Source organism: Cebus imitator, unplaced genomic scaffold, assembly GCF_001604975.1.
Source record: "Cebus imitator isolate Cc_AM_T3 unplaced genomic scaffold, Cebus_imitator-1.0 Scaffold495, whole genome shotgun sequence".
In the NCBI taxonomy this organism is placed as follows: domain Eukaryota; kingdom Metazoa; phylum Chordata; class Mammalia; order Primates; family Cebidae; genus Cebus; species Cebus imitator.
In genome coordinates this window covers 399,676-420,875 of record NW_016107810.1, presented here as the reverse complement: position 1 = coordinate 420,875, position 21,200 = coordinate 399,676, and the positions used below count along the sequence as shown (strand labels likewise).

General features: G+C 51.8%; 1 protein-coding gene and 1 long non-coding RNA gene across 2 annotated transcripts; both read left to right on the top strand.

Annotated features, from left to right (window-relative positions):
• Positions 1-1,215: 1,215 nt before the first annotated feature.
• On the top strand, positions 1,216-16,178 carry BNIP3 (BCL2 interacting protein 3). Its single transcript, XM_017513552.1, is given in 8 exon segments — positions 1,216-1,255; positions 1,258-1,353; positions 1,438-1,542; positions 10,685-10,835; positions 11,494-11,578; positions 13,018-13,124; positions 13,201-13,350; positions 15,330-16,178. Coding segments are annotated over 8 exon segments (780 nt in total). The 3' UTR covers positions 15,376-16,178.
• Positions 7,205-9,601, top strand: LOC108292573. Its single transcript, XR_001820323.2, has 2 exons — positions 7,205-7,687; positions 7,745-9,601. It is a non-coding gene; the product is annotated as an uncharacterized LOC108292573 (long non-coding RNA).
• Positions 16,179-21,200: the final 5,022 nt, after the last annotated feature.

The window sequence follows — 21,200 nt, the reverse complement described above, 5'->3', positions numbered from 1 at the left end:
TCTTTTTTTTAGTAGTGAAGGGGTCTCGCCATGTTACCGAGACTAGTCTCCAAGTCCTGGGCTAAAGCGATCCTCCTGCCTCGGCCTCCCCAGGTGCTGGGATGAAAGGCCTGTTTCCCACGCTGGCCCCTGGATGTGTTTTGCTTCTGAGAAAACCAAAATCATGGCAGTTCTACCCGAGACGATTCAACGGGCAAGAGCTGCGATGAAATCCACGCAGGGCGGAGGTCTGGTTTCGCAGCTCGGTGCCTGGTTCCGTTTCTGAGCACCTGACGCCCGCGGTTCGCCGGTGGGGCGCCTCCTTCCCCGCAGGGCCGGACGCGGCTGCATGGGAAGGAGCGTTTCTGGGGCGCAACGTGACACTTGGATTCGGATCATCAATGCTTCCGAGAAGACAGGCTCTTGAAAAAGCGGGAAACGAGACGTTCCTCTGCAGAGCGCGCGTGTCCCCCAGGCCCGAGGCCGCCAGGCCGGTTCCCCAAGCCTGGCACGCACCCCCCGGGGCCACTGCGCCCCGAGACCCGCGGAGGCCCGGCCCGCCCCGGGGTCCCGTCCCTGGAAACCCCTCGCCGCGGAGGCGGACGGCGCGCCTCTCCCGGGCCCCGGGAGCCGCGTCTCTCCCGGGCGGATCTTCCGCCCCACTGGAGCCTCCGCTGCCTCTTGTGAGCGGACGCCCCCAGACACAAGGGGCCCCGCTGTTCAAGCAGGGGCGCCCCGGCCGGGCGGGCAGAGACCCGGGGGCGCGGCCTGGACGCTCGGCCCCGGCCCACCACTCGCAGCTACGCACCGGCCCACGGCCCCACGCACCGCCCCGGAACCGCAGCAGCTGCGCCCCCGCACGTCCTCACGCCCCCCGCCCGGACGCCTCTCTCCCCGCGCCTCAGTTTCCCCAGACGCCGGCCGGAGAGACCCGCCGCCGTGCAGCCAGTGCCTACCGCGACCGCCGGTCCCACCGCCCCTGTAAAAGAAGACCCGGCCCACCGCCTGCCACGGCGGCGACCCCGCAGCCCCCTCGTCACGCGGCCCGGCCGGGCTCACCCCAGGCGGTCTCGCGCGCCCCCGCGTCCGCGCACCCTGCGCCCCGCCCTCTCCGCCTGCGGCCCGCGCACCGCAGTCCCCGCCCCTCGCCCGGCCCAGGACCCGCCCCGCGCACGCGCCACACGTGCCGCACGCACCGCACGCCCCTGCGCACGCGCAGGCCCCGCACCGCGGCCAATGGGCGTCGCGGCCGCAGATCCGCCCGGCCCCGCCCCACCGGTGAGCTCCTCTGGCCGCGCGGCGGGGCTCGGCTCAGTCACCGAGCGCGGGGCCGCGGCGTTCCCGTTCCCGCTTTCCCAGCGCCCGCCGCCTGCGAGCAGCCCGCACCCCGCACCCCGCACCCCGCACCCCGCATCCCGCACCCCGCATCCCGCACCCCGCATCCCGCACCCCGCATCCCGCATCCCGCATCCGCAGCCCGGCGCGGACTCTGATCGCCGCAGCCGCCCTCCGGCGTCATGTCGCAGACCGGAGCGCCGGGAATGCAGGAGGAGAGCCTGCAGGGTGAGGCCGGGGAGGCCGCGCGGGAGCCGGGGGGCCGGGGAAGCCTGGAGGAAGGCCAGGGGAGCCTGAGGGGCCCGAGGGGAGGACGGGGGCGCCGAGGGGAGGTTGGGGGGTAGGCCGGGGCGCGCCGAGGGGAGGCCGAGAGGAGGCCTGGGGCATGCCCTCCCGTGCCCCCCGTCCGGCGGGCGTGCGGGGCCCGGGGCGTGGGGACCCCGCGTTGCTGCTCGGGGTTCGCGGCCTCGCCGCTCGGGCGAGGGGTGGCTTGGACCCGGGTCGCACCGCGCGGGAAAGCCCCGATCTCCAGCTCCGCGGTCGCGGGAACTCCACCTGGAGGTGGGTCTGCGTCTCCCAGCTGGTCCGCGTTGCCCTCCGCGGCCCGCGGTTCAGCCCAGCGTTGGTTTTGTTTTATTTATTTACTTTTGAGACGGAGTGTCGCTCTGTGGCCCAGGCTGGGGCGCGGGGGCGCGACCTCGGCTCACTGCAACCTTCGCCCCCGGGGTTCGAGCGACTCCCCTGCCTCAGCCTCCCGAGTATCTGGGACCACAGGCGCCCACCACCACGCCCGGCTAATTTTTGGCATGTTGAGCAGAAGAGGTTTCACCGTATTAGTCGGGATGGTCACGATCTTCTGGCCTGGTGATCCACCCGCCTCGGCCTCCCAAAGCGCTAGGATTACAGGCGTGACCCACCACGCCCGCCCTAGCATTGGTTTTAATGAGTAAACACCAAGGCGCGGCAAGTGGACTTTTAAGTGCTTTAATTTTGTTTCTACTGCTCAAGTCCGTGGTGACTGTTAGGATTTCCTGAAGTTAAATGGGTGGGGGTTACAGCCTTTTTAGATTATGGCATTAAATGGACTTGCTCCGAATCTCCTAGAGGATCCTTCCAAAACAAAGCTTTAAATGACCTACGGGTTAAAAATCACAAAAGGACGCCGCCTTTAGAGCACCCAGTGGTTACAGCCTGCTTAATGCCGGCCCGGCCCGTAGAGGCCTGCTGTGTGCCCTTGGCTAGATTCACAGTACCATCGGTTCACGCAGCGGGAATCGCAGGCCCCGGGGGCAGGACCTGGCGCGCGCACAGCCAGGTGGCATGGAGACCCTCCCCACCCGGTGAATCCGCGTGCAGAGCCCAGACGAGCCTTTGCTCAGGGAAGCGGGCCCAGAAGCTGCCTTCCCAGGGTCCCTAGGGCCCAGGCCTCGGAGGAGGGACCTGGTGGCAGCTGACCTTTGTGTTCTCTGAAGCCAGAGTTTACAAAGCAAAATGAGCAAGTAAATAAGCTTGGGAAAGGACTGCTGAAACCTCTGCCAGTGAACTTTAAATCTTCATGAACAGTTTTGAGAATCAGGTATTTACATAGAGTTGCTAACTTTATTACAAAAGCAAGATTTTACTAGGCAGAACTTAGTTTCCATAATATATTCAATAATTTATGTATGTTTGAACACTACCATATTAAAAAAATTTTTTTTTTTTTTTTAAGAGATGAAATCTCACTACGTTGCCCGGGCTGGTCTGAACTGGGCTCAAGCGATCCTCCCGCCTCGGCCTAGAACCGTATTTTTTAAAATCCTGAAATTTTGGATTTTTCCTCATGATAATTAAACATTGGCTAATTACTATTTTGAAATAGATTAAGGGGTGTTTTCCTGTCTTTTGTCATAAAATAAAATCCAAGAGATGTTTCCTTTGCCGTAAAATCACCCTTTTTCCGGTTGTGAAGCTGAGTTACCAATAACATGGTATGTTTGTTTGTCTGGCTGGGATCTGGGCACTGGGAGGTGGGGGCTCTGGAGGGGCTTGTTCCTCTCCAGTCTGTAACTTAAGTAGGCTGCTGAGTCATTGGCAGTGCAAGACGGCCGGCGCTGGAGTTAGATTTTTGTTTTTCTGTTTTGTTTATTCTGCAATAAGATACTTAACGCGTGGGGTGGAACCAAGGTTGGCGATTCCTTGGGCCGCCCTGGGTGTCTGCGCGGCAGAATGGGGCCACCGTGGGCTCCGCGTGGGCGGGGTCGGCGGGTCCCGCGGGCTCCAGCCGCCTTCAAATCCTGCGCGGAGCGGTGGCTCAGGCAGCAGTCACCCCTGTCTGGTCTGATTTATCTGCTTCTTGTTTACCTCGGAGCAGAGAAGCGTGGGAGCCCTGTAGCCAGACCCACAGATGGAGGCAGCAAACGCTCTCTGCTTGTACCCTCTGGGGCCAGCGGCTTTCCCTGAGGAGCTAACGGCAGATGGGCTGATTCTGTCCCTTCTATCTCTTGATGATTTTAGCTAAAGTTGTTGACTAGCAAGATGCTCATATGTGTTCTTTTTACTCCCTACTCCGTCGCCAAGGCTGGTAGCACAATCACTGGAGCTCACTGCAGCCTTAAACTTGGCCGTTTTCCCCTAGACATGCCACTGCTACAATGCAGGAACGGTAGGATTCTGTGATGAGGCCGCCAGGGTTGTGGGGTGGGGGCATCCCTTCCGAAGGACGCACTGTCTTCAGGAGGGCATCAGTTCAGTAAAGCGTTTGCCCATTCACTCTGGAGCGGCTGTGTTTAATGATCCAGGCCCTTACTTCTTCACCCACTGCTGTGTGTGCACTGGCAGGTGGTTCTCTTACCAGAAGCAACTCACCATGGGCAGAGCTATTTTGGAGGGGAATTGTAGCATTGTGCAGTTTTAGACCTGAAGGGGTTGCATACATCTAGATTCTCATCCAAGACGATGGTCACAGTGAGGTTCTAGAGGTGGAGTGAAAAATAATGCCAGCAACAGTTAAGGAAAAGCCAAGGACTCTGCATGAAGCACCAGAGGGATGGAGCCCAGATTGCCTGAGGCTGATGCGATAGCCACGGTCCTCCGGTCCTCTGGCCTGGCGAGAGGAAGGTCGAGCCCTGTCAGCAGCCAGGGACCTGATTTACCTGCCAGGCTGACTTGAGGCTTGAAGTCTTTTGCCAGGGAAGTCTCTTTTGTTCCTCTCCCCATTAACCTGCGAAGCTTTTAAAGGTAAAAACAACAGCACTTTCCTTTTTTTTTTTTTTTTTTTTTTTAGATGGAGTGTTCACTCTGTCTCCCAGGCTGAAGTGCAGTGGCATGATCTCTGCTCACTGCAACCTCCCGGGTTCAAGTGATTCTCCTGCCTCAGCCTCCCAAGTAGCTGGGACTACAGGTGTGTGCTACCACACCTGGCTAAGTTTTTGTATGTTTAGTAGAGATGGGATTTCACCATGTTAGCCAGGATGGTCTCGGATCTCCTGACCTCGTGATCCTCTGCCTCCCAAAGTGCTGGAATAGCCATGCAGCCTGGCCCATAAAACAGCAATTTCTTAGAGCCCACTTCCCCTGGGGAAGAAGCCCTTTATATGGTTTTGGGAGTGCCTGTTCCCTCTGGGGTTGATGGCTTCTCTGCTTCAGGCTTTTTTTTCTGGGATGCTGCCTCCCTCTCCTCTGACATTTATCCAAGAGCTTTCAGTGTATTTGCCTGGATTCCACCCTAGCATCCCAAATAGTCACTTCCAGAGTGGGCTGCGGCTGGGCTTTTGGAGAACAATGAAAAAACAGCACAGGTGATTCTCCCTTCATAGTCAGAGTTGAGACTGTCACCCAGATGAGGGCAGAGGATGGCCTTGAGAACTGGCCCTGTGTTTACTCCAGGTGGGGCTCCTGGCTGCAGCCGGCGAATCCATGTTGAGGAATGCAGCTAGGGAGTTTGCCCTGGGACATACAGAGGGCAGTGAATCTAAGGGATTCCCTGGAGTCTGTCACTATAGAGAGAACTGCTTTGGGCACCTAGAGAAGCTGGACGTCAGATGACTTAAACCACAAAGTTAGAGTAAGCAATGGATTAAGAACGCTTGTTGGATTGTATTTTGTCTCTGAGGCAGACCTATCAGCTTCCTTTTTGTAATGTGATGTAAATATTTATAGTCTAGGCTTTTCAAAATCTCATCTGCCTTGCTAGGAGGGAGGTAAGATTAACTCCCTGTGTGTCTTGTTAGCAGTGGAAGCTGTGAGGGGGGAGGAACATAAGGAGAGGGATGGGAATGAGATTAGGGATGGGGCTTTCGACTGGGCGTGGTGGCTCACACCTAATCATGGCACTTTGGGAGGCCAGGGCGGAGGATCACCTGAGGTCAGGAGTTCCAGACCAGCCTGGCCAACATAGTGAGACCCTGTTTGTACTAAAAATACAAAAATTAGCTGGGCGTGGTGGTGGGTGCCTGTACTCCCAGATACTTGGGAGGCTGAGGCTGGAGAACTGCCTGAACCCAGGAGGCAGAGGTTGCTGTGAGCCAAGACCAGGCTGTGGTACTCCAGCCTGGGTGACAAGAAAAACTCTGTCTCAAAAAAAAAAAAAAAAGAAATGAGGGCTTTTCTTGCATCAGCAACAGCAGCACCTTTTTTTGTGGGGCCTGATTATACTACAGTTATTTGAAGTAAAGTACTTGAGATTATGAGCAAGTTTTCTTTTTTCTTTTTGAGACAGACAGTCTCTACACCGCTGGAGCGCAGTGTGGCACCATCTTGGCCCACTTCAGCCTCCACCTCCTGGGTTCAAGTGATTCTCCTGCCTGAGCCTCCTGAGTAGTTTGGATTACAGGCATGTGCCACCATGCGTGGCTCGTTTTTTGTATTTTTAGTAGACGGGGTTTTGCTGTGGTAGCCAGCATGGTCTTGATCTCATGATCCGCCTGCCTCAGCCTCCCAAAGTGCTGGGATTATAGGCGTGAGCCACCGCGCCCTGCCGTGAGCAAGTTTTTAAAGATCATTAAGCACCCTTAATCCCCATCTTTGTTTGAAAAGGTGAATGATGAGATTAGAGAATTGTAACATTTGAGTAGATTCACAGCGCACTCTGCTCTCCAGGAAGTGCCTTTCCTACCTGGCTGCTGTAGGTAGATAATAAAACTCTCACTGAGTAAATAATTCCTGGGAATGCAGCTTTTGGGCCCAAAGCCACTAGCCACGGACAGTCTGGAATGGTTTTTTTCCTTGTCTCCAGGATGCGTAGGACTCTGGGGCGATTTTTTAAAAGCACTGCTTTGGTTTGAATGTGTCCCCTCCCATGTTGCCAGTGGGACGATAGTAAAGGTGGGCTTTTAAGAGGCGCTTAGGCCACGGGGTCTCCTCTCTTGAGAATGGGATAGCGCTCTAAGGGGCTGGATGGAGGGAGGTGGGTGCCTCTTTGCCCTCATTGAAGGGATGGGGCAGGAGGCCCTTACCTGATGCCAGTTGCTATTGCCTTGACCTTGAACTTCCCGGCCTTCAGAACGGAGATCAATTTCTGTTTGTAAATCACTTAGACTGGGATTCTGTTACAGTGGCATAGTCAGATGAAGACAGAGATACACTGTCTCCAAGTCATCTTCCTCTCAGTGTGGTCTTCACTTTTCCCCTGTAAGATCAATGTAGTATATGTTTATCCTTGACCCTAGTTTCTGATGCAGAGCACCTAACCCCCTGGGACTTCCTGAGCAATAAGATTTTTTTTTTTTTTTTTTAAGACAAAGTTTCACTCTTGTTGCCCAGGCTGGAGTTTAGTGGTATGATCTCAGCTCACTGCAACCTCCACCTCCCAGGTTCAAGGGGTTCTCCTGCCTCAGCTTCCTGGGTAGCTGGGATTACAGGTGTGCACCACCACGCCCAGCTAATTTTTGTATTTTTAGTAGAGAAGTTGGTCAGCCTGGTCTCGAACTCCAGGCCTCAGGTGATCCATCTGCCTTGGCCTCCCAAAGTGTTGGGATTACAGGCATGCGCCACTGCACCTGGCAAGTGTCTTAAGCACGTTTGTTAAGAAAGCAGAGGAGTAAAAGGGTGGCGACTCCACAGGCAGAGCAGCCTAGCCAGTATTTGTTATTCATAAAGCCACCTTATTAGCAGCGTGCTCCAAAAGTGCTCCTTGCTTAGCCATTTTTAGTGTAAGTTGTAAGGAGCCCCTTCAGAATAACTGTCAATCAGGTGGCTCAAGGGCAGCCCTCGGATAGTTAATTGAGGTAGAAAGTCCCAGGGTCACCCCTCCTAGGAGGAGAGGGGACTGGAGATGGAGTTGTAGACATTCTAGAGCCATATGAGGTGCGGAGAGCGTGGTTAGGGTTGGGACATGTGGAGTGGCTGAGGGTCTGGTCGTGAAGAGCATAGTTAGGGTTAGTTTTGGGTTAGAGTTAGGGTTTGCTGGGACATTTAGGGTTAGGGTAAGGTTAGGTGGGGTTGGGGTAAGGTTAGGGTTGGGTTTAGGGCTTAGGGTTTGGACATTTGGGGTAGCTGGGGTTCTAGTCTGTGTGTCATTTCCATTTGGCTGCTCCAGAGTTATTGTTTCCGGTAAATTGATAAATGTAAGTAAAGTGTTTTTCTGGATTCTGTGGGTTGTAGCAAATTGTTGAAACTGAGGGGGTGTGTGGGATCCCCTGAGTAGAGGGACGGGTAGATTTGTGGGTAACCTGGACACCCCATTTTCAGCTTGCATTCTGTGGGAACAGTTTTGTAGGACTGAGCCTTTAATCTCATGGGTTCTGACACTAACTCTAGGTAGATAGAATGGAATTGAACTGTTGGACACCCCAGTGGTGGTGGTGACTTGTATCACATTTGATGTTAAGAGTGGCATCGTGGAAGAGACACCACACCTTGAAGTTCCATTTGTGTTCCATGTCGTAAGATGAATAATACTTTACCTTAGCCAAGTAAATTGAAGCAGGCCCAGAATCTGAGTGCTGTAGATTGAGCCTAGAAAAACAGCTGGCCAAAGCAGAGGCTGTGGTGCTGTTCTCTGAGGATCACAGGCCATTGCCAGCCAGCCGCATGTCATCATGAACCCCAGAGAGGGAAGGAGGGCTAGTGAACATCAGAGTATCTGGAAATACTAGTGAGATGAGCAGTTTCAGGAATGGTGTGATGTGTACATCTCTGATGGCACTGTGTAGCCTCTGCCAGAGTGTGGGGCCAAGTAGCCTGGGCCCTTCTCCAGTGGGCTCCAAGACAGACCCAGGCCTGCCTTTGTATTAGCGATGTACTTCGTGTGGGCCAGGACCTGAGGCAACGTGAGAGGCCAAAGAGAAGGATCATGCATTCATTTGAAAATCTGGGATCATTTGTTAGCAGCTTACTGGGAGGCTGTTGATGGTGTAAGTTGCAAATCCACATTTCCCTCCTGGGCCTTCGCTTTGCTTTTTTTCTGGTTAATATGAAATACACTCTGCAACAAGTGGCGTATTGAGGCTGCGCCAGGCCTCTTTCAGGAGATACCTAGTTAGTGCATGGAAAGCTGTGCACCTGCCTTTGCTTCCAGAGAACGTGATGGATTCACAGGCTGCTCCCTTCCCCCAGTGGCATGGTGTCATGTAGTGCTGTGTTGGTTTAAGGACAGTCAGCAGCTCACGGTGATTATTCTACTTAATAAAATTACAGTGACTGCAAAATGAGATCGTTCCATTGTTCTCGCATGTAAGTTTCTCAGGCTTTCGTGGTCTGCCTGCACGTTCCTCCTCCGGCACTCCACCCTCCATATGCTACCAGAGGAGGCTTTTAGCAGAGTTGCTTTAAATAAATAAACCTATGGCACAAAGTAGAAAAACTGTCCTGGGCCCAGAAATAGACCTGTGCATATATGCACGCTTGATTTCTGACAAAGGAAGCAGCCCAGAGCAGGGGTGAGGCAGGAGCTGTCTGCAGTAAGTGGGGCATTCATTTCACATCAATGGAAAAATTAATCCATGTAGATTCTCGATCTAAATGTGAATGTCGTAACAGAGCTGTGTGAAAGTCACAGAATATCTCAGCTCAGGAAGGATTGCTAAATTTGACTGAATTAAAATCTCTAGAACTTGTACATCAGAAGACATGAGAAAAGTACGTGCTACTGAGTGAAAGTTACTTGCAATGTATTTAAATGAAGAAAAACGTATGTCTAGGATACAGGATTATCCTAGAATTATTGCACTTGAGCCATAATGGGAATAGGAGCAGTGTTCCAGCCTCAGTTTCTATTTATAATGATGACATGGAAAAATACTGCTGGATGCCCACAAATAAGAGAAGCACAGATAATAGAAAAGAATAGAGATTTGAAGAGCCAGTTGAAAAACAATGCTATCCAGATGGCTAGTAAACTTGTAAAAACGTGTTCCACCTCTTTAGAAATAAATGCAAAGCCACACAATACAAGTAACAGAGGCTGGGCATGGTGGCTCACGCCTGTAATCCCAGCACAATCCAAGCTGGGAGGATCGCTTGGGTCCAGAAGTTCGAGACTAGCCTGGGCAACATAGCGAGACCCCGTCTCTTAAAAAAAAAATAGCCAGGTGTAGTGGTACATGCCTGTAGTCCCAGTTATTCTGGAGGCATTGGCTAGAGGATGGTCTGAACCCAGGAGTTTGAGATTATAGTGAGCCTTGATTGTGCCACTGCACTCCAGCCTTGACGACAAAGCGAGACCCTGTCTCTAAAAGAAACAAAAAATAGAGATAATTTAAACCTTTGAAAGAAAAATTTAAATCCTTTAAGCTTATGTTGACATTACCTTTTTTTTTTTTGACATGGAGTCTCACTCTTCTTGCCCAGGCTGGAGTGCAATGGCGCAATCTCGGCTCACTGCAACCTCCACCTCCCGGATTCAAGCGATTCTCCTGCCTCAGCCTCCTGAGTAGCTGGGATTACAGGCGTGCACCACCACCACACCTAGCTAATTTTGTATTTTTAGTAGAGAAATACAAACCCTGGGGTTTGTCCATGTTGGTCAGGTGGTCTCCAACTGACCTCAGGTGATCCACCTGCCTCAGCCTCCCAAAGTGTTGGGATTACAGGCGTAAGCCACCACACCCCGGCAGGCTGTTTCTTATAAAAAGTTCATTGTAAGAAATATTCTAATTGGATTCTGGTGACTTGGCACAGTTATTGGACATTGGCTTGGTATAAAGGGACCGTGAGAGATGGACAGATACGTGGTCTCAACTCCAGGGGGCTTCCTTCTGTACCCAGGGAGAGCGTACGTAGACCAGTCACCTGTGTGGGCAGAGGGATGCCTTCGTCGGGGTTTAAGGGATGGTTCCGGGTGTCAGCATTGCTACCTCTTGGAAATGGAAGGGCGGGCTGGTTAGATACGACGACCAGATTCCAGAATGCGTAGAAAATCCAGCTGTGCCCCTTTTTTTGTCCCCACCAGGCTCCTGGGTAGAATTGCACTTTAGCAATAATGGGAACGGGAGCAGCGTTCCAGCCTCGGTTTCTATTTATAATGGTGACATGGAAAAAATACTGCTGGATGCCCAGCATGAGTCCGGCCGGAGTAGCTCCAAGAGTTCTCACTGTGACAGGTAGGTACACATCAACAAGTGTATGCATTTCAGTGCCAACGTCTTCAGTAGGTCACAGTCGCAGCCGGAAGTGCCTGTGTCACCTCTAGGCCTGGGCTGCTGCTCCCCTCAGGCCGCGTTCGGGGGTGGCTCCTGCTGCAGTCCGTTCTTATGTAGGGGCCTTGCCCTCTACGGGGAGGAAGCGACCTGGGCCTTATAGTCTGTGGGGGCCATGCTCGAGTCAGGAGTGAGCGTGACAGCCACCAACCTCACTCTGAGAAACGCACTCATGCGCCTCAGCGGGGCTGTGGTCACGGGGAGCACTTCCTGGGTAGCAGCGCTTCTGAGTGACTCCAAGGCAGAGAGGCTGACAGTGATCAAAGGTTGCGTGCCCTTGAGAGCTGTGCAGCAGACCATGAAGGTAGCAGATGACAAAGCCAGCCTCTCACCAGCTGTCCCCACCTCTTCTCTGGAAGACTGGCTAGCTGACTCCCGTCATGCTCAGCTGAAAAGGCTGAGGAACGGTTTGGCTGTGGCTGGTGCTGGCTGGAAGGGAAGGTGTGCACGCCAGCTGGCTGGGCCCCTCATCTTGGAGGTGGTTCCCGCCTTGGAGTTTGAGCTTCTGATGATAGAGTGTTCACATGATGTTCTGTTTTTCCATTTTATTCACTTTGCCAAGCCCACCTCGCTCACAGACACCACAAGATACTAACAGAGCTTCAGAAACAGATACCCACAGCATTGGAGAGAAGAACAGCTCACAGGTAAGCAGGAAGGAGAATGCAGTTTAACTATTTGTGAGCCGTTTGTACAGTAAATGAACAGTTTTAAATGTAATTGAGTATGTCACAGAAAAGTCGGGCTTTAAGGGTGCCTCCTGCCTTTTTTAAAAAAGCCCGTGGTGGGGACATACACAGCACACGTGCTCGACACAGCTGAGCTGAGGAGGTGCTGAGTGGGACAGGCCGCGTGGACTCCGCCCTGCTCGCCATCAGGGATATGCTGGAAAGGAGGAAGGGCTCCTGGTGTCTGCAGCCTGTAGCGGACGAAGCAACCATTGGAAAAGGGTGGTGCTGGGCCAGCTATTGGCTGGTCTTCCCTCGTGGTTACTAGTTGGACAGAGAGTGGGCTTAATATTTGCATGCTGTGTGCGAGTCAGGACTCAGTCCTGAGCTCACTGCTTGCTGCGTGCGCAGCGTGACATTAGTGGCTAATCAGCCTGGTAATTTCATGTCAGGTCACTTTTCTTCTTTTTAAAGAAACTTTTTGTAGAGACGGGGTCTCCCTGTGTTGCCCAGGCTGGTCGTGAACTACAGGGCTCAAGTGATCCTCCCACAGTACTAGGATTATAGGTGTGAGAGACCTTGTCCAGCCTACGATCACTTTTCTGTTAACCAAGTAATGGGCTTTCCATAGTGTACTGCATTCAGCATTGCTGTGAGGGCAGAAACCCTTCTGAGTGAAAGTCTTGGGAGGAAAAAGTGTACCTGGGGCTAGTGCCTTTGTTCACCGTCATTCTCCCTTCCTACCCCTGCCAGATGGGGCTTGAGGTGGGGATCAGTAGCGTCTTGCCGAGTTGTATCTGGCAGTGCCTTGCCTTGTTGCAGATGAGATGCACGATATGTGTTTTCTTGGGTGTTTGTGGATGGTGAGGACATAAACGATGGGTGTTTTCTGCATTTTGAAAGCTTTGTGAGGAATCCCAGCCTTACAGTCCGGATTAGTAGCTGGCCCTCTGGTGCCAGCATGTTTACATGTCCATTTCTGCCTTTTCCCAACTGCTCATCCCAGAAGCATCTTGTAAACTTGCTCTGCTTCCTCCGACATGTCCCTGTTTGGAGCCATTTTCTTGTTATTACCAGTGCTGCACTCACCACCTTTGCCCTCATGTCACAACTTCCTTAGGACAGTGGTTGCCGCCGTCAGTAACCCCCGAGTCTCAGTGAACCACATGTATTCACGGCCTGGGTGGGCCCCGAGAGCGGTGGGCTGTCCCTGGAGGAGACCCTGCCGAGAGCCGGCAGTGTGGTGGCGCCGGTGAAGGCCCCAGCCCCAGGACTCTCCACGGACCACGGTCCATAGCAGCGACATGCGCTGCTGGGCTCCTGAGTCGAGCCTGCAGATCTGAAGCTTGGGCGGGAGGTGGGTGTCTTCCGGTGTAATGTGATAGATTGATCTGCACTTAACATTTACTTTGTCGTAGTCCGAGGAAGATTATATTGAGAGAAGGAAAGAAGTTGAAAGCATCTTGAAGAAAAACTCAGACTGGATATGGGATTGGTCAAGTCGGCCGGAAAATATTCCCCCCAAGTGAGTGTGTTTTTTGTGTCGTGGGGTCTCCCCTTGACAGAGGACACATGAGCTGACATGTTTCCTTCCGCCTCAGGGAGTTCCTCTTTAAACACCCGAAGCGCACGGCCACCCTCAGCATGAGGAACACGAGCGTCATGAAGAAAGGGGGCATCTTCTCTGCAGAATTTCTGAAGGTTTTTCTTCCGTCTCTGCTGCTCTCTCATTTGCTGGCCATTGGATTGGGGTAGGTAACGTGACTGTGCGTGACTTCTGCCATGGCATGTTGTGGGGTGATTTATGTAGACGATTTACTGAAGGACAGAGCATCAGTTAAAGCTTGGCGCATTTTCACACACTCATGCAGTCCCCGTTCAGGTGAAGAAACCACCAGCCTCCAATGCCCCAGAAGACCCCAGCACAGGCGCCGAGTGCTGTCTGGCTTGGGAAGTCTGCCTGTTGTTCACTTGATAGAACTGGAGTCAAAGCAGGGATTCTTGTGCCTGACTTGTTCATCTTGTGCGTAGTTGAAGGCAGCCTCATTTCTGCGTGGCACTGCGTGGTGCGAACGCACCCAGCTGTCTGCTGTAGAGGAAGGGTCTCAGTGACTTGCTGTATCTCCTCCGGGACAGGACTTGTTCTATTTCACTCTCAGCAATAAAGGAACCAGCGGGGTCTCCGATTTTTCTGGCTTAATTGGCTGTCGTTGTCCAGGCTGGAGTGCAGTGGCACGATCTCGGTTCACTGCAATCTCTGCTTCCCAGGTTCAAGCGACCCTCCTGCCTCAGCCTCTTGAGGAGCTGGGATTACTGGTGCCTGCCACCACCACGCCTTGCTAATTTTTGTATTTTTAGTAGAGACGAGGTTTCCCCATGTTGCCCAGGCTGATCTCAAACTCAAGTGCTGGGATTACAGGCGTGAGCCACTGCGCCTGGCCTTTTCTGGCTTCTTATACTAACTCTGCAGAAAACACAGAGAGAGGCCAGGCAGGTGCTGCTGTGGATTCTGAAGAGCCAGAGCAGGAAGCCAAAACTTCCTCCTCGGTCTGGTCCCAGCATCTGAGCGTGGGGGAGGGTTCCCACCAGTCCTGACACGCAGTGTTCTGTGGCTGCTGTGTAGTGGACAGACTGGAATGCTCCTGGCCACGTGGCTTGGGTTGGCCCGCGCGCTCACGTCTGGGTGAAAGGAAACAGGATAGAAGCCACTGTTTCCTGGGCCAGGACCTCAGTGCTGCCTGTGTCCCCACCTCGCCGTCCACGTGCACGGCTTTCTCCCAGCTCCTGCGCACATTCCCACGTCCACCCCGTCGCCTCTATTTTGGCTGGTGCTTTTGGAGTCAAACCCACAGACTGCATCAGCATCAGCAGGCAGTTTGCTTTCTGGAGCCTTTTCCAGAATTGTCAAGCAGACTCTGGGGGCAAGGTCTAGTAATCCTCATTTTAAATGCCAGGTTCAGGCCTCCATTTCGGGATGGATTTCTGCAGCCACTGCTTCCCAGCTAGTGACCTTTGTCCTGCCCAGGTTTCCAGAGCCTGATGCTGCCACTGGCGACCCATACCTCAGCGGCTTTCTGGAACCGCACGATAAAATCTGCCCCAGAAAGCTGCTGCTGCAGCATGGTCTGTGCCCACAGTACTCACCACTGCCCAGAGGCCGGCCAGCCAGGTTCCTACTCTGCCTTCTTTCCGGGAGGCCCGCCCTCCTCCCTCCCGGAGTGATGCCCACTGGTCAGCCGGAGCGAGCCTCTCTATTGCTGAGAAACCTTTTCTGACACTCCCACTCCCATTTATTAACAGGTGTCATTAACATCTTTAGTTTGGGACATATTGCCCCACCACCAAACCTAAGCAAGTAAGGGCAGGGCCTTCAGTCTTCAGCGGTTGGCCTTGGTGAGGCTGGTGGTGGTGAACGGGCAACACCATCTTGCCTGGGGGGGTGACTTCCGTCAGCACTGAGTTGGATCGAAGCAGAAGCTTTCTGTCTGGAAACAGCATTTCAGTTTGGTGATCCTATGTAATAGTTTGATGTTTTCTAAATGAATACAAAATACATATTGATAAAACACTACATAAAAGATTACAGATAGATTCATGACAAAATTTTTTATGATGGGTATAAAATCGCCAGTCCCTTGGATAAGCGCCAACCACAGCGAGCTACCATTTCAGATGACAGTCTCCTGCGAATCACAAGCTACGTTAACTACTGATTCCTTTTTATGTTAAGGATCTATATTGGAAGGCGTCTGACAACCTCCACCAGCACCTTTTGATGAAGAACTGGAGTCTGGCTTTGCTCGTTAGTGGGATTACTTCTGAGTTTGCAGCGTAGCTCACTGAAGAGCTGTTCAATCCTCGGGCGTGCCACTTGTGTTTATTTGTTCTGTACATGCTGCGTTCCTAATTTAGTAAAACGAAAGAACAGACACTAAAATGTTGATCTATAATTATACCTATGGGATCAATTAATACGCATGTCAGACTGATTACTGTAAAAATTTGGTAGTGAATTTTCATTGGATATTAGATAGAAATTCTGAATATAAATAATTTTAATATACTAGTTATGATGTATGTTGTATTTTAAAAATTATCTGTAACCTTAATTCCGTTAAAGTACTTTATATTTCAAAATAATGAAGAACATTGATAATAAAATCGCTACTTTAAGGGGTTTGTCCCACAATAAATATTGTGGCCTTATGTTATCACACTATTGTAGAAAGTATTTAATTTAAATAGATGCAGGTTGTCTACTAAAGATTATGCGTATCTATGCTAATTGTTTGTAATAAACCAAGATAGAGCTACAAACTCAACTGTAAAGGTCATATGCTAAACTCTTACTTTTGCAGCATAAGGAATGAAGTCCCCGACTGTAAGGTAGTCACCTGGGATGATCAGTTTCTGCCGGAGCACCTGCTCAGTGTCTTTTCCTCTATCACTCTGCACTGGTGAATTTAATGCTCTCTGCTCAACTTTTGTGTGGTTTTAAAATCAGCTGTATTCTAAGCAAATCTCTGTCTACTTTAAAAGACTGGAAATGACAAATAATAAACCTTTGCCAAATCCTTCAGATTACTGTATTTACATATGGTTTAAAATCAAACGTCGTAAGAGCTTCTTGATTAAACCAGGACTGGTCCCTACTTTGACATTCTTTATCTTTCCTACAGCAAGCTGCTTAGAAAGGCTGCTGCCTTGATGTTTCACCTTTCCGCGCTTAGTTTGGGTGTTGAATCTAACGTGATTTGTACACATCTTCGTTGATCCTACCTCGGAAGCAGTCGTCTCTGTCTTACAACTGGAGACAGTGGATGGCAGGATGTCAGAATTCTTTATGTAATTTCACCTCAGAATAGTCTGAGATCAACGGGTCAAGCGAATTGTTTTTGTTTTAGAGCAACTGTGTTCGCTGTTTGTCCTTCATCACAGACACCTGTGGCGTTCGGGCACTTTGCAGAGCTCAGTGGATCCCCTGCTTCCCATCAGAGCTAGCACACAACAAAGCCAGCCACACGTGTCGCCACAGACAGCACTGGCTGAACTCACTGAAACCAGCTGGACGGCCAGGCATGGTGGCTTGCACCTGTGCTCCCAGCACTTTGGGAGGCCAAGGCAGGCGGATCATCTGAGGTCAGAAGTTCAAGACCGGCCTGGCCAACATGATGAAACCCTGTCTCTACTAAAAATACAAATATTAGCCAGGCGCAGCAGCACACGCCTGTAATCCCAACACTTTTTGGGAGGCCCAGGTAGGAGGATCACTTCAATCCAAAAGTTCAGGACCAGCCTGGGGAAACATAGCAATACACTATCTTTGCAAAAAACACAAAAATTAGCCTGGTGTGGCACACACCTGTAGCCCCAGCTACTTGAGACAGGCAGGAAGATCCCTTGAGCGCAGGAGTTGAAGGCTGCCGTGAGCCAGCATAGTGCATGCAGCCTGGGCAAGAGCAAGACTCCAAAACCCTCTGGGACGGGAGTGCTTGAGGTAAATGAGAGACTAAGAATCAAGTGTTCTAGAGGCGTTTTTCATTAAATTGCAGCATTATACATTTTATTGAAAATGAAACAAGTTTGTGTATCTGGATGTATATTACCATTTTTATCTTTGAGGTAGGGTAGTGGCAGGAACAGCCTTTCAGAATAGCTTTTGTATATAGCCCTTCTTTTCTACAGTGGTTAATACAAATAGCTGTCCACACCACTCATTCATTAACAGGTTTACAAAATAAACGTTACCTAAATGATTCTGACATCAAAACACTTAACACTTGGCCACTATTTATCTGATACTGACTCCGATGCTGACATTTGACTGCCCATACACACCTGCTCAAGAGGTGTGGAACACGCACCTGTGTGTGGCTTGGAAGGAACGTGCATGGCGACAGCTCTATAGCAGAGTTGGCAATACCTCAAAAAGCCACAGCTGTGCATCTATACTTGGCTTTGGACCCACAACCCACTGCTAGGAATTCACTCTGAAGATGGACCTGTAAGTTACACATGCGCAAGGATACAACTAAATATGTAGCATTTATCATAACATTGTATTAAAATACTTGAAACACCTGAAATGCTCCAGAGTAAGCGTGCAGGGACGGTGCTGTGCCACTGCTCATGCGCATGAGGAAGAGCTCAGGGAATGAGATGGATTCCCAGTATGTTAAGTAAAACAAGGTGCAAAACTACGTGTCCCTAGCAGAAAGGAAGTAACATTTCGTAGCAGCGATTTGAGATGGGAAACCTGTGGCAGTTTTAAGATAGCCCCTGGCTGGGCGTGGTGGCTCATGCCTGTAATCCCAGCACTGTGGGAGGCTGAGGCTGGTGGACTGCCTGAGCTCAGGAGTTCATGACCAGCCTGGGCAACAACAGTGAAGCCCCATCTCTACTAAAATACAAAAAAACTGAGCGGGGTGTGGCGGTGTTCACTTGTGGTTTCAGGTACCTGGGAGGCTGCGGCGGGAGAACTGCTGAAACCTGAGAGGCAGAGACTGCAGTGAGCTGACATGCTGCTGCACTCTAGCCTGGGCAACACAGCGAGACTCCGTCTCAAAAACGAAAGTCTGCTAGTTTCTTGACAGCCCTTAATGAGTGGTGGAGGTCTGGCCAACAGGATGAGGAGGCAGTGATGCCAGTGACATGGTGCCACTTTCTGGGCCACCAGCCTTAAACTGACAGCTCCTACTTCCTGTCTCTTTGAGGGTGCATGCTCTTGGCGCCCAGCCTCCGTGCTGGGAGAAGCCACACTGCCCAGCAGAGAGCCTGGTCAGAGAGGATCCAGCAGTCAGCACCCCTGTCAGCCACGTGGCCACCTCTGCAGACCCTCCAGTGCCAGGAGAGATATCCTGGCTGACAGTCTGGATCACAGATGAGCTTAACCTGCTGAGCCCTGTCCAAACTGCAAATGTGTGGACAAAATTCAGGATTATTTAAATATATGTGTAGTATCCTTTATGTGAAAAAAGTTAACAAAAACATATACACATACTTGCTCATTCGTGCAAAAAAATCTGGGGTGAATTAAGCAAGAAATAAATGAAATTGGTTACCGCTGGGTGGTAACGGGCAGAGTGGGGAAACGGGAAGAGGGTGGCAGGAGTTAGACTTCGCACCACAGTAACGCTTCACTTACTGCCAAATAGAATACGGACAGTAACAGAACCTCACTGGCATAAATAAGAGAGCCACACTGAAGGGGTACAGGAGAAGCAGTGAGCTGAATAACCAGAGAACACAACTCGGGCTGGAGACCGCGAGGTTAAAGTGACCAAAAAAAAGAAAGAACGTAGTATACTCTTGCTAGTGTATTTGTTTCATGGGTTAGCAATCCTGGAACCATGGGCATACCAACATTACCAACATTGTGTTACGTTACACAGAATGAGGGCCTGATTTCCCCCTGCTGGACACAGACACAAGAAAGGCCAGTGTGAAGCTGTAGGCTGGCTGGGTTTAAGCCATAGCTGTGTGTGTGTGTGTTGGGGGGGGGCGTGCCGTTCCAGATCCCTGTGTGTGTCTGTGTGGTGGGGGGGCGTGCCATTCCAGATCTGTGTGTGTGTGTGTGTTGGGGAGGGCGTGCCGTTCCAGATCTGTGTGTGTGTGTGTGTTGAGGGGGCGTGCCGTTCCAGATTGTGTGTTTGTGTGTGTTGGGGGGGGGGCGTGCCATTCCAGATCTGTGTGTGTGTTGGGGGGGGGGTGTGGTTTCAGATCTCTGTGTGTGTGTGTGTGTGTGTGTGTGTGTGTGTGTGTGTTGGGGGGGTGTGCCGTTCCAGATGCCACTTAACAAAAAGGCCTGGAAGCAATGACAACAGTGCACACAGCCAACCCTGGATCCTGGTGACGGTGGCGGTGGGTCTCAGAAAAAGAAAAGGTCACCGTTAGGCACATACCAGTAGCGGCGGATTGGTCGACGGAAACGAAAGCTAGTTAGGGGTTCTCTAGTTAGGGGATAAAGTTAGTGGGTTCTTGAGGATATTCTCATTGTCCCTGCAAGATACTCATTACACAAAGGAAAACAGTACTCTACAGTGAAGAGACCTGGTAGACACCACCTACGTCCTGATTTGATGCAGGAGGCCAGATCTCTTCCATGTTCTTGCCTGAATGCATAATTACAGTTTAATCACGAGAAAATAGGAGGCAAACCAAAACTGAGGGGGATTCTACAAATGCCTGCCCACACTTCACACGTGCTCGGGTCTGGGAAGACAGGGAGATGATGAACTGCAACGCGGGCCCTTCAGGAGGGCCCTGGATGGGAGACACAGCCAGGCAGCTGCAGAGGCGGTGCAGGTGGGGCCGCTAGCCCTGCACGGCGCCAGTCCTCACGAGGCTGCAGGAGACACCGTGGTTAGGGGGCTGGGTGAAGGCTGCAGGATTTCCAAAACCCGTTCAAAGTTATTTCAAAGTACAACGCCAAGAAGGAAAATAAACAGAAGATACCTTTTTACTAAAGAAACGAAGTGCGGTCCCTGGACTAGGGGCGTCCACACTGCCTGGGGCTTGTTAGAAAGGCAGAGCCTCGGCGCAGCCCTGCAGTCAGAAGCCGCGTCCCACACATGGTGCCGCCGCTGCACCGAGGCCAGCAAGGCGGCTTCGAGGGTGGTGTGGAGACCCCGCCCCGGCGTGAGCGGCAAACACAGCCAGGCGCTGGCACGCACAGGCCACTATCCAATGTGTAGAAACGGGGGAAACAGGAAGGAATCTTAATTGTGTTTGTATTAAAAACTGGAAGTAAACCCAAGAAACAAGTGTCCAAAAGTATCCAGGGGGCCAGAGGCAAGAGCAAGACTCTGTCATCCTCCTCCAGGGACTTGTGAACTGTGCAGGTATGACCAGTTCACAACTCCTTTAAGAAAAAACACTTCTAATAAGAACCAGGGTTACACTGTGTTCAGATACTTACGTTTGGATAACACATTTCCCCCGAAAGTTCTTGGAATCATAAATGTTTCCCATTCTCCTGGAATAGACACATGAGGTCTCAACCTTTCCAAAGATAATTTTTTTTTTAGACAGAGGCTTGCACCGTCGCCTGGGCTGGAGTGCAATGGTGCGATCACGGCTCACTACAACCTCCACCTCCCGGGTTCAAGCGATTCTCCTGCCTCAGCCTCTTGAGTAGCTGGGATTATAGGAGCCCGCCACCACGCCCGGCTATTTTTTTTGTATTGTTAGTAGAGATGACGTTTCACTATGATGACCAGGCTGGTCTCAAACTCCTGACCTCGTGTTCCACCTACCTTGGCCTCCCAAAGTGCTGGGATTACAGGCATGACCCACCATGCCCAGCCCCAAAGTTAATTTTCTAACAACTGAAAGGCAAGTGGACTGAGGTCACGCCATCATCTTCAAAGGTGTAATGCTAGCAAGTGGAAAGCAGGTAGCACTGACTCTGAAACTTGAGGTCCCGTGGCCGACCCCACCCCAAGAAGGTGCAGCTCCATCTGGACCTCTATCTGCAGAAGTGCGGCCACCTCTCGGCCTCGGCTGGGCTGCGGTTGGGGACTGGGGCCTAATGGGCAGTCGCGTGGTCTGGGCCTGGCCAAATGTGGGGCTGGCGCCCAGTGCCGGCAGCCCCTGCCAGTTC